Source organism: Bradysia coprophila, chromosome X, assembly GCF_014529535.1.
Source record: "Bradysia coprophila strain Holo2 chromosome X, BU_Bcop_v1, whole genome shotgun sequence".
Lineage (NCBI taxonomy): Eukaryota > Metazoa > Arthropoda > Insecta > Diptera > Sciaridae > Bradysia > Bradysia coprophila.
Window position 1 is genome coordinate 8,759,126 of NC_050737.1, and position 12,771 is coordinate 8,771,896.

The 12,771-nt window shown below is 36.9% G+C and overlaps 3 protein-coding genes across 3 annotated transcripts; all 3 read left to right on the forward strand.

Moving 5' to 3' along the window:
* The first annotated feature begins 3,357 nt into the window (after positions 1 to 3,357).
* LOC119085699 (myrosinase 1-like) lies at positions 3,358 to 4,798 on the forward strand. The gene is made up of 6 exons (XM_037196147.1): positions 3,358 to 3,408; positions 3,467 to 3,615; positions 3,688 to 3,820; positions 3,880 to 4,223; positions 4,285 to 4,494; positions 4,557 to 4,798. The coding sequence occupies exons 1-6, from the start codon at positions 3,358 to 3,360 to the stop codon at positions 4,672 to 4,674; spliced, it is 1,005 nt and encodes a 334-aa protein (XP_037052042.1). The 3' UTR covers positions 4,675 to 4,798.
* Positions 4,799 to 7,182: 2,384 nt separating this feature from the next.
* Positions 7,183 to 10,645, forward strand: LOC119085633 (myrosinase 1-like). Its single transcript, XM_037196076.1, has 8 exons — positions 7,183 to 7,287; positions 8,651 to 8,781; positions 8,837 to 9,228; positions 9,287 to 9,435; positions 9,508 to 9,640; positions 9,699 to 10,036; positions 10,098 to 10,307; positions 10,379 to 10,645. Exons 1-8 carry the CDS (start codon positions 7,223 to 7,225, stop codon positions 10,494 to 10,496), a joined length of 1,536 nt encoding a protein of 511 aa, XP_037051971.1. The 5' UTR covers positions 7,183 to 7,222; the 3' UTR covers positions 10,497 to 10,645.
* A 1,230-nt stretch (positions 10,646 to 11,875) lies between these two features.
* Positions 11,876 to 12,737, forward strand: LOC119080392 (translocator protein-like). Its single transcript, XM_037188711.1, has 2 exons — positions 11,876 to 12,427; positions 12,490 to 12,737. The coding sequence occupies exons 1-2, from the start codon at positions 12,089 to 12,091 to the stop codon at positions 12,676 to 12,678; spliced, it is 528 nt and encodes a 175-aa protein (XP_037044606.1). The 5' UTR covers positions 11,876 to 12,088; the 3' UTR covers positions 12,679 to 12,737.
* The last annotated feature ends 34 nt before the right edge of the window (positions 12,738 to 12,771 follow it).

Sequence of the window (12,771 nt, forward strand, 5' to 3'; positions counted from 1 at the left end):
ATTTAACCATCAATTAATCATTTATCGAAGAAAATGGAAATTTTGAAAGGGAGTTTGAAAACTTATAAGTTGCGTACCAATGAAACATCTTTGTACTTTAAAACAATAGTGGAAATGTAAGATTGTGTCTTCTTCATATATCAGTGAATCCTTTAAAAAACACGGTCTATCGCAGATAAAGCGGAAAGATTTAAGCATAATAGGCATCTTCAGGGCCGTAGTACACCCTGCACTAAGCCTTTAAAAATATTAACATTATTTCAGGCAGTTTTAACAGCAGTTGAAAAGTGAGTGGCTCATCACTATTTAGTACTAAGTTCACATTCATCTCTACCCCAGTGGCGGATTAACCTATGCTCATATCGAGACATTGCCTAGGGCACTTGAGCAGTTAAGGATGCTGACGCATGGGAATTACAACGTTTTGAAAGTAGAAAATGGAAAAATTTTCTCGCTCTCTTCGCTCGCGATCACTTCACCACAGTAACTATCCCAGGGGCGATGGAATTCGCCACCATCTCTACCTTAAGTTGTTGTCATTCTATCATGGTCAAAAATCTATTTTTTTTAAATTTTCAAAATAATTTGTGGTTATAAGAAAATAAGTAAAAATTATAGAAAGAAAAGAAGAAGAAAATAAAAGAGAAATGATGATATTAGACATAAAATTTAAATACATATAGCAGTAATGAAAGGAATATATTAAAATAAATAAACTTGCTACAAATCATGAAGCATAATAGTTTCGAGCTTTTGGCACACTCGTCCATACCACAACTTTCGACCTTACAATCTATAATCAAGTTTTGTTGACCAGTCCCACTTTTTTCAATGATTATTGCAATTACAGTCTCCAACCCTTTAATAAAGCATACATTCTTGAAATTAGGAAATGAAATATGAGCCGAGATTAGTGTGTGTTAATTGTAAAAGATATTGTTGAATGCGAAAAGATTTCTTGTTAACTTGGTGCTGCGGCCATTGTGAGGCAGTATTTTTCCGCTTATCAACAAAATTTGCTTAAAAGAAGATGTAATATAGAATTGATTGTAAGATATGTAATAGTATAAGTAATTCAATTATACTGCGTAAAAATGTGGTTCCATTTTACCCGCCTAATGTACAAGATCTATAATTAATCAGAAACCAGTGATAACGTCATCAAAGAAACCTTTGTCGACCGTGTGAATATGGCAATCCAGCGTGTATCAGTTGACAGGTGAATACGTCGAAAAACGACAACACATAACATAAGCGACATCGCATTGTGTAACCTGATTTGTACATTAATTTTAGCAATTTCGCGAAATTGGTAGGCCGCACGGAGTAGGCCGAAAGCTTCTGCTATAAAAAAATCAAAAATTGCCCTATTTTTTCGGCACCCGGAAGCATGAAATATTATTTGTGGTACCTGTTTTTGGAGCGATTGATTTACGTGTCAATTTCTGCCGGATTGTTAGGCCCGGACGATAGTCGAGGCTTATCAGACGAAAGTTGCCTTAAATCAACGTCCAAAAGTGGCAGCATGTGATGTTTTCATGCAGAGCGCGGAAGTACTAGGCCCTAAGTATTTTTTGCACATAAATCGAATAAATCTCATCCGATTTTGCTAGTTTTTGTTTCATTTGATAGATAATTGAATGCCGAATAGAAATATGGCAAAAAAAGTTTCAAATTTGGGCCTTGGACTAAGGCCGCTACTCGGCCCTAAGTGTTTTTTGCACATAAATCGAGTAAGTCTCATCCGATTTTGCTAGATTTAGTTTTTTATGGAAGGTAATTGAATACCGAAAAGAACGTGGCGAAAAAAGTTTCAAATTTGGGCCTTGGACTAAGGCGCTACTCGGCCCTAAGTGTTTTTTGCACATAAAGCGAGTAAATCTCATCCGATTTTGCTAGTTTTTGTTATATTTGAGAGATAATTGAATACCCAATAGAAAGTTGGAAAAATTTTGGGTTTCTAAAATAATGTCGTAAATTGTTGGTTTTATTTGAGAGGGTACTTCGTACGGGCTTTCGTAATTGCGCTATGCGCAATTTTAAAAATGAACACTGTCAGTAAATTTGACCATGCCAAACTTGACTTGCATTTTGGTAACAGACGCATTAGAGGGTTGTAGACGTATTATAGGTTGCGGCGTATTACGGCTAAGATTATGGTAGTACGAAATAGGATTACGGTCTACGGGCTAAGTCGCAGCAAACGCTCCGACTGTTCTGATGCCTTGTTTCTCAATAGAGCTCGAAAAATAAGGTATAGTGTACAAAGAAAGTAATTTATTCGAAATCGTCTCTGATTTACATCGACGTTTGAAATTTTCAAAACCTATTTTTACCAATTTACTGGTGGGCCTGTTAGCTTGAACAAAAATATAATTGTTTTTCAAAAAAGATGCACACGCACAAGTGAAGGCTATAGTTTTAGACAAGCATCCATGGCTCTTAGACATTACATTCTACATTGCTAAAACATTTTATGCTGGAAATTAAGGAAGAGAACATTTAGTCCAAGAAGTGCGTCACGTTAGCTCCGTTAGCTGATAACAAACTGATAATAAACTCGACAAACTGTCGGTTGAAAAACCATGGAGTTCGTTTTTCACCTGATAGTTAGTATTATTCTGTTCGATGTATAGCATATGGTTACTTTGGTTACAGACAGAAATTAATTTTAGAATTTTCAGACTATGAATTAGTTCTTGCGGTGAATCCGAATCCGAGCACGAAATTTAATCACTTTTGTCTGGTTCACTTAAAATCTGTACTTAAAAAAACCCGGACCGCTCACCTCTAGATTAATTGAAACAAAATGTAACGGAACTTCTTGGCTTCTTAAACTTGAAACTATCGGTTTTTCTAACACTAAACAAATTCGGTTGAATCGATAAAAATGTACAATTAAAATCACACGGGAAAGCAGAGCCTGTTTTAGTCAAAATTCATATGAATAAAAAACTGGCGGACATCTTAATAAACTTTGATTTATGAGCAATGTCAAACATTTGCGAGAAAATTAATTTCCGATTTTGCTGACTAAACAGACTCCTGCCGTTACACTAGAAGATATCAAACTATCACAATTGTTAACACTGTTGCAATGTCTCATAATACTTATTGGTGATTCCCTTGTAGAAACAGTAATAAAGCAAATTTTCACTATTTTCGTAATATTTCATCTTCATAGAACGTTGTTGCTTTCGCAATTCGCGTAAATTATTTCGCCTCCTATCGCCACGGCGTCGAAATGTTACCTGTGTTGCTTGTCCATGTTGCACTCTTATCTCGTCCCCATTGTTCACATTTTCCAGTTGACCATCAAAACGACCAACAGTTTCTGTACGATATACTTGTAGAGCCATGGAACCATCTGAACGCGCAAAACTTCTGATAGAGCATTTTGGCGATCGAGTTAGTGACGAATCAAATACTATTTGACCCATCCGATAATCTTGTTGCCACTTCTCAGGTAAAAATCTGGAACACATTCAATGAACCGAATATATTCTGCGAGTACGGCTATGGCAGGAATCTTCACGCACCTTTTGTTACTTCCGACGGTGTTGGCCCTTATCTGTGTAATTATCACGTGTTGCTCGCGAATGCAAAAGTTTACCGGTAAGATTTAGAGTTCAGACGGGATACTATTAAAGCACGAAGGTTTGTTTAACGTGTAGCTAAACTCCTTAGAATGTACCACGAGCATTATAACATCGACAAAATTGGAAAAATTGGTCTCGTCGTTCAAAGTCATTTCTATTATCCCAAAGATCCAAAAAAGCCGGAAGATGTTGAGGCCGCTAACAAAATGATAGAGTTTTGGGTAAAGTCTCGACACATCTGATCGGCTTATCGACATTTATTTCCACTTTCTACTTGTAGCTCGGTCAATATTCCCATCCAATATTTAGTAAGACTGGCGGCTATCCAAAAGTGATGGTGGATATCATTGGGAAAAAAAGCCTGGCCGAGGGTTTAAACGGTTCACGGCTACCAGTAATTGACGAGCATCAAAAACATCTGATCCGTGGAACTTCGGATTTCTTTTTCCTAAATTATTACTCTAGTGCATATGCAGAGCCTGCTAATGCGACCACGGCTCGAGATTTTCCAAAGCCATCTCTTCTGAACGATGCAAATGTGTTTACGACTCAAGATGAAAATTGGCCTGTAGCCGCGTCATTTTGGCTGCGCTCTATACCAGATGGACTGAGAAAATTGCTGAAGTAAGTGCTGGTTTTCTGTCGACTTTCTCGCTCACAGAACGTTATTCACATTCGTTTAAAGTTGGATAAAAAAGGAGTACGACAATCCACCTGTAATGATCACGGAAAACGGTTGGTCTGATCATGGAGAAATAGAAGATATTGGTCGTGAGCGGTATTTGAAAGGTCATTTAAAAGCTGTGCAAGATGCAATTTTGGAAGACGGGTGTAACGTTATCGGTCATATGACATGGAGTATAATTGACAACTTCGAGTGGACATTTGGATATACGTAGGACATAAAACTAAAATATTTCGGGAACGATTATCAATTGTTAATTTCATTAATTTCAGCGAACGATTTGGCTTGTACCATGTGGATTTTACGAGTGAGAACAAAACAAGAACACCGAAAAATTCGAATAAATTCCTACGGAAAGTCATCGAAACGGGAAAAATTCCATCTGATTGATGAGCTTTTTACCGTTATATCACAGTATTTTGTACATATAAGGGCATTAGTTGTGTAAGTCGGAACTGTCATAAATTGGTGTAGACAAATAAAATTTGGAAAGATGAAAAAGCTCAAGCTTTATTTGTATGCGACTTGATAAATCTATAGTGTTACCTGTATATAGATTAGCATACAAATCAAGGTCGATTACTGGGAAAGAAGTAATTGACTAACTAACTAACAAACACTTCTCTAGAGATGTAAAGTTGAATAGTGAACCTTAATTTTTATTCCGAATTATGTGCACAACTTTAATCATAAACTACTAAAACTGAAATGTTTGACAATCCTCGGGTTGTAAAATATGAAAATCTTGGGTAAATTTTCGAAACTTTAGTGCTTGCAGGACTACAATAGTACATTGGTTACCTTGGATTCTGCGAAAGTAATTTATACTGGTCGAAAAACAGTTGCCAAAGCATTTTTTCCCTATCCGATATGAAATATACTATTCGTATCACGGACTAAAAGGCTTTTTTAGCGTATTCGATTCCAGACCTCGCCTTCGACTCTGTCTGGAAACTTTTCACACGCTAAAAAAAGACTTTTAGTCCTAGGTACGAAATATACTATTCACAGGAACAAAATGCTATTTAATGGTCAACAATCACATAGGGAAGGTAGTAAAAGCTTTTACACTCGCCAAACCATGAAAACACTGAATATCACGCGTCAAAAGTTATCGGAAACCACACTTTTTTAGTTCTCTCTCTCAGCAGACCTTGCAAACAGGTCTAGGGATCCAGGCGATGTTTTACTTGATGGTGGAGTTTGTTTATGTTATTCGTCAAAGAGAGAAATTTGATACGAAGGCGGAGCTTACTCACCGTATCAACGAGTAAAGTGTGATGCACATAGAACGATCAACTCGTTCGGCTTAATATCGCGTATTTTCGGTTTCGTTTTTATTCTCATTCTCCTTCTATACACTCAAGTTCAACCTTGAACGGTACGTGTATTATATTTGGTTTTGTTGTTTGTGTATTTCATGGTGTGACGAGTGTAAAATTGTGTGCATCACAGGGTTGAAACCACTTAATCACAGTATATGTGTGAATTCGTATATCACAAGAATAATTTTTGCATAGGACTCGACGAAATATACATTTACTTATGCAAAAATTATTCTCTCGCCTCTCGGTATACGAATTCACATGTGTACTGTAATTTCGTGGTTTCAATCCAAGTGATACAAATAACTATTAATAAAATTTCTGTCTACTTTTTTGGGGACCATCATAAAGTATGCAAAAAATGATGATTTTCGTCATGCGTACCAAACATCTGCGATTTTTTTCTGAAAACGTTTGGAAGAGTTACGCTCTTATCAAATCCCTTCCCCCTAAATAGTTTACTTTATGGATGGAGTGTGTCTATGTAGTTTAAGACAGAAGGGAACATGAGAATGTTTTGAGGCTTCGTTTTCTTTACCTCTGAAATGTTGTGACGTCGTGAACCGTCTCATTCTTCCAATCGACGATATTATGAATACGCAATGGATGTTATAGTTTATAATTTAGTCTAGACGAGTTATTGGTTTTCGCGTAGCAATGGTAACAATGGAAATGGAACGGTAAAGCGCGAACAATTGATTGGCTCACATAATAGACAGTTTGCGCAAATGACGTATAATTTTTAAGTCCATCGCTTCAACGCATCAAAATATTTGTACGTCGGCACAGCTCGTATGATGATTAGGGCATTTTCATATTTGAAAAATAATTCCAGTTGATGTTTACCGCCAGCAAAATGTGCGATTTGTGAACAGGGTCATATTGTAGATATTGTTGGACCTATTAACTAATTCTCTTCCTGTTTTTTGAGAATTTTACATTTACAAATTCAGTATACAAAGCCCTGTTTTTTAACCTTAAGAAAATGACACACATGACAATTATAAGTTATACTTGCGCAAAGTTTGCATAAAATTAATTCAAAGTGTATAAGTGATAAGTAGTTTAGTGAATTAAAAAAAAATAGTGTAATTACAATCAGTCTAGACTTTCGTTTTCGATATCATTTCTTACCTCAATAAAAATACACAGGGCGCCGATTCTCGAAACATTCGTAACATTAAGAAATCATAACTTGACAGTTCTTATGGGATTTTATACATGCAACTCTCAAATTACGAATTCCTAATGTTAGGAATGCCGCAAGAATCTACGCCCAAGACGTCAAAGTTCAATTTAATCCAGCCTGCAAAGCATAATTCATTAATTAATTAATTCATATTAATTTAAATATTTATTACTCGAAAGCGGTTGTCGTACTGTTCCACTACTTGATAGTAGCGTGTTACAAAGAATATTAGGGAAAAAATTTAAAATTACAAATTCTAAATGTTACGAATGCTACGAGAATCTACGCCCATGACGTCAAAGTTCAATTTAATCCAGCCTGCAGAATAGATCTTAATTCATATTAATTTAAATATTACTCAAAAGCAGTTGTCGTACTGTCCCACTACTTGGTAGTAGTCTGTTACAAAGAAATTATCAGGAAAATGAAGTGGAAATTGAGCGAATTTTTTTGGATAATTTCCGTAACAGCAGTAATTGTGATTATAATGTAAGTGATGTTTGTTGTTGTCGTCCAGTTGGTCCGAAAAATTATTGAATTTCTTGAACAAAATATTGATGCAGTGACTATAAACGACATTGTGGTTTTACGACATCGAGTGTATGGTTAATGTGTACCTGTTTTGGACGATTGATTTTAGGTAATTTCGCGGATTGTAGGCCGAACGAAGTGAGGCTTACAAGCGAAAGTGCCTTAAATCAACCGTCCCAAACAGGTGCACACGTAAGTTTTCATGCAGAGGGCCGGAAACTCGAGAAAATTCGAAAAATTGCCCTCATTTTCGGCCCCGAAGCATGAAAAAGTACTTTGCATCAAGTTTCATACAACTATTTATGCCACTCAGCATCATAATATGCAAAATTTGCAAACTTTGTATCCCTCTGCGGCCTGCGGCCTCGTGTCATAACTACACATCTAGAGTCTCGTGCTGAAAAAATCTCGTTCGCTAAAAAAAACTTCTTAGCATAAGATAGAAACAACGTTTTGTTTATAGTGTGTCGGAAATGAGCGATTTGTTCAGCACCAGTCCAAAGTTATATTTTTGTGCACCGGACAACTGGAATACGACATATTTTACGATGATTTTCTGTTGCGATACTATTCTAAATTCTAAATACTATTCTTGTGTCGACCAACTAGGACGTAAAAGTGACAATTCGTTTCTTGGTGATTCATCTTGGTGCTTCACGTTTTGACGATTTTTCTTGGTGATATACGTCATAGATTTATGTTGGCGGTTTTTTTTTTATTTGACTTTGGCGATACTTCACGGAACACAAATGTCAGTTAATTCTTACTAACAAATTTCTACTAGCGAAATGTTATAAGCCGATTCAAGCTTTATTTCTTTCGTAAAAAATTGCATAGTTCATTTCTTATTGCATACATAATTCAATCAAAAACTTGCACCAGTTCGACTTGAATAGTTAGAACTATAGTTGAATATTTGAATCAGAATTTTAGTGCGAAAGATACATTTTACTAAGTACAAAGCTTGTAAAAACCTAAACAATGTCACTTGAAGCTTGGAACAGCTTAAGTTCACGTTCGGCCTCAATAATCTGAAGCCAGCCTGAAATAATCAGATCATGTCAGGTTTCAGGTGGACCTCACTTTGAAAAAATATCAGGTTAACATGTGGGTTGATCTGACCTGAAAATTTGAGGTTGAATGATTTCAGGTTTCAGGTCAGATCAAAGATAAAAGTCAGGTTAATGGTCAGGTCAGATCTACTTCTCTTAAAAAATGTAAACGAAAATAGAAGAAACAATTCAAGCCACTCACAGTTGGAGCGTTCGTGAATCTATCTGTTTTTGTAATCCAACAATTAAATTGTTTTCTTAATTTTAAGTTTTAGACGCTGTACGCTATACCCGATAGGAACTTGTTCGAAAGACGACAAAGAACAAAGCTTTCCTGACGATTTCATTTGGGGGGCGGCCTCATCGGCTTATCAAATTGAAGGAGCGTGGAATGTTGACGGTAACCAATTCACACTGAACTTCTTAACTTTTTCTTTTACATCGTTAATACTTAGGCAAGGGAGAAAGCATCTGGGATCATGTATGCCATACCGATCCGACAAAAATTATAGATCAAACGAATGGCGACACGACAGCCAATTCGTATGAATTCTATAAAGAGGATGTACGCGCTCTCAAAAATACCGGATTTAAATTCTATCGCTTCTCGATCAGCTGGCCAAGGATACTACCAAATGGAAGCCATACAAATATTAACGAACTGGGCCTTCAATACTATGATAATGTAATCAACGAACTGTTAGCCAACGGTATACAGCCAATCGTAACGATGTTTCACTGGGACTTGCCTCAAGCGTTACAGGATTTTGGAGGCATGTTAAATCCAGTCATTGTTGACTATTTTGTCCAATATGCAAAACTTCTGATAGAGCATTTTGGCGATCGAGTTAGTGACGAATCAAATACTGTTTGACCCATCCGATAATTTTGTTGCCACTTCTCAGATAAAAATCTGGAACACATTCAACGAACCAAATATATTCTGCGATTACGGCTATGGCAGGAATCTTCACGCACCTTTCGTCAACTCCACCGGTTTAGGCCCTTATCTGTGTAATTATCATGTGTTGCTAGCGAATGCAAAAGTGTACCGGTGAGGTTCAGAGTTCAGACGGGATATTATTAACGCACAAGGGTTTGTTTAACATGAAACTAAACTCCTTAGAATGTACCACGACCATTACAACATCGACAAAATTGGAAAAATTGGTCTCGTCCTTGAAAGTCAATTCTATTATCCCAAAGATCCAAAGAAGCCGGAAGATGTTGATTCCGCTAACAGAATGATAGAGTTTTGGGTAAAGTTTCGACATATCTGATCGGCTTATCGACATTAATTCCACTTTTTACGTGTAGCTTGGCCAATATTCCCATCCAATATTTAGTAAGACTGGCGGTTATCCAAAAGTGATGGTGGATATCATTCGGAAAAATAGCCTGGCCGAGGGTTTAAGCGGTTCACGGCTACCAGTATTTGACGAATATCAAAAACATCTGATCCGTGGCACTTCGGATTTCTTTTTCTTAAATTATTACACTAGTTCATATGTAGAGCCTGCGACCACGGATCGATATTTTCCAAAGCCATCCCTTTTACACGATGCAAATGTGTTTACGACTCAAGATGAAAATTGGCCTGTAGCCGCGTCATTTTGGCTGCGCTCTGTACCAGATGGACTGAGAAAATTGCTGAAGTAAGTGCTGGTTTTCTGTCGACTTTCTCGCTCACAGAACGTTATTCACATTCGTTTAAAGTTGGATAAAAAAGGAGTACGACAATCCACCTGTAATGATCACGGAAAATGGTTGGACTGATCATGGAGAGATAGAAGATATCGGTCGTGAGCGGTATTTGAAAGATCATTTAAAAGCTATGCAAGATGCAATTTTGGAAGACGGGTGTAACGTTATCGGTCATACGACATGGAGTATAATTGACAATTTCGGGTGGACATTTGGATATACGTAGGACATAAAACTAAAACATTTCGGGAACGATAATCAATTGTTAATTTCATTCTTTTTATTATAACTAGCAAAAGATTTGGCTTGTACCATGTGGATTTTACGAGTGAGAACAAAACAAGAACACCGAAGAATTCGAATAAGTTCATGCGGAAAGTCATCGAAACGGGAAAAATTCCATCTGATTGATGAGCTTTTTACCGTTATATCACAGTATTTTGTACATATAAGGGCATTAGTTAATCGGAACTATCATCAATTGGTGGAGTCAAATAAAATATCGACTGATAAAAAAGCTGAAATATAAAAAATACTTTCGGGGCAAATAAGGTCTTGTCTGAATTACGAGCTCTTGAAAGTAGTGGTAAAAATGCGACTATTTCGGCGAACTTCTAATGTAGCGAAAATAATGCAGAAAGACCTGGAAAAACTGCTTGCCCGGCTGCCTGCATCGCCGAACCATTACTTTCAAATTGGTTCAAGTTTTGGCGAAATTACTATTAAGGTTTCGCAGCTGTCTAAATATATTCTATTTTGAGTTACGAAAACAATACCTGTCCACATTCATTGCTCTCTTATCTTCATTTCTTAGGAAAATTTTCGAAACTTCAGTCTTTATCTGACTATAATAGTTTTCAAACTGCTACGTAATGGTCAACTTTCGCATGGGCAGGTAGTAAAAGCTTTTCATAAAATTTGCAAATTTTAGTGATTAATGGACAATATCTATCAGCTTTTTTGGAGACCATCCATAAAGTATGCCAAAAATGATGATTTTCCTCAAGTGTACCAAAAATCTGTGATTCTGAAAACGTTTGGAATAGTTACGCTTTTATCAAGCAAAAAGGTTGCTAAGGCTTTTTCTATGCTAGTTCTTTTTGAAAAGGATGTGTGCTGATTTCAAGGACGTGAGTTGTCTCACCAGTCTCTACAGTGCTTACATTAGGTCTCATCTGGAGTACACGTATGTAGTCTGGTCTCCTTCCAGTGAAGAACTTGACAGCGTCATTTCTGTCCAAAAGAGATTTGTTCTTTATGCTCTCAGACGTACTGTTAAGAGGGATCGGAATTACGTCCTTCCGCCGTATGATGATAGTATAGTCTTGATCCTCGAGCCCTTGTCTACCAGAAGGAAACATGCCCGCCGAGTCATAGTGAATCGTGCCATTGTTCCCAGAATTTTGTCTAGGCGAGTTATTTGTTTTCGCTAAGCAAAAGCAATGGTAACACCGAGCCAGAAGAGTAGTATTCTTTGGATATCAGAAAGGTAAATAGACTGTTTTACTGCTTGGACCGCAAACGCTTACGATTTTTTCTCTGCAACATCTCATGTAATTTTGTCGATTCGATCAAAGGTAAACCAACACAAAGATTTCGTAAAATTGATTTAATTGAACTTAATGCCAAACATCAAAATTAGGATGCTGCTTAATCGCATGTCTATACTTTACAGTAGATTTAGTTGAGCCGAAATAAGTAGAATCGAAATTAAATAAAGATTAACGTCGAAGTCACAGTTCTCTTTTCGTAATACAAATATGTATGATGAGCGACCGAAAGTATGACGATTATACGAAAAGATTTGAAGGTCAACCATGTATAAAATAAACGAATAGGTTGTGTATAAGTCTCGGTATAGGTATTAGATACGAAAATTCGCCGGTTTTTTGTGTACACAAGCGTTTTAGTTTATATGATTCTTTACACCGAATCACGTCACAACACCTTTTTTTATCATTCCAACATAAAACATTGTTTTCGTTGAAATATTTCACAACATCATGGACGGACATTGTGATAAATTGAAATTAGCTGCCGCTATTATCATTCCAAACATTGGAAGTTTCGTACAAAAGCATTACGTTGAGGGCTTAAAAGTTCCCGGTGGTCCATGCTGGTATACGAATCTCAAGAAACCGTGGTACACACCACCAAATTATGTGTTCCCACCAATGTGGCTGGCCATGTACACAAGCATGGGATACGCTTCGTATCTAGTTTGGCGAGACGGAAACGGCTTCAATGACCGAACGGCTTGTGCATTTCTGTGGTACGGCAGTCATTTGATTTCTCAGGTTGTGTGGTCGCCGATTTTCTTCAAGCATCACAGCATGAAATGGGTAAGAGTGACTGATTGTTTTGCTGGCAGTTCATTTAATTTAGCGACAAAAAAATGTTTCAGAGCTTCATCGATATTTCTATATCGACTGCAGCTGCTATCGGAACTGCTGTAACATTTTACAATATTAACGAGACCGCAGGAAAAATACTGATTCCTCATTTAGTCTGGATGGGTTTCCTAACTTTTTGGAATTATGTGACTTATAAGAAAAATACTGGAGGAAGCGACAAGGAAATAAAAGAAAATTGATTCGTCAGCGAAGGCACCAACATCAACTGTCGGTTGTGAATAAAATCGTTTAATTTGACTAATACAAAAATCGGCGATGTTTGTAGTCTTCTG

Coding starts and splice junctions, on each gene's coding strand:
- LOC119085699 (XM_037196147.1), top strand. CDS start 3,358: ATGGAACCATCTGAACGCGCAAAACTTCTGATAGAGCATTTTGGCGAT. Junction 3,409..3,466: donor TAGAGCATTTTGGCGATCGA/GTTAGTGACGAA, acceptor GCCACTTCTCAG/GTAAAAATCTGGAACACATT. Junction 3,821..3,879: donor ACAAAATGATAGAGTTTTGG/GTAAAGTCTCGA, acceptor TTCTACTTGTAG/CTCGGTCAATATTCCCATCC.
- LOC119085633 (XM_037196076.1), top strand. CDS start 7,223: ATGAAGTGGAAATTGAGCGAATTTTTTTGGATAATTTCCGTAACAGCA. Junction 8,782..8,836: donor AGGAGCGTGGAATGTTGACG/GTAACCAATTCA, acceptor GTTAATACTTAG/GCAAGGGAGAAAGCATCTGG. Junction 10,037..10,097: donor GGACTGAGAAAATTGCTGAA/GTAAGTGCTGGT, acceptor ATTCGTTTAAAG/TTGGATAAAAAAGGAGTACG.
- LOC119080392 (XM_037188711.1), top strand. CDS start 12,089: ATGGACGGACATTGTGATAAATTGAAATTAGCTGCCGCTATTATCATT. Junction 12,428..12,489: donor AGCATCACAGCATGAAATGG/GTAAGAGTGACT, acceptor AAAATGTTTCAG/AGCTTCATCGATATTTCTAT.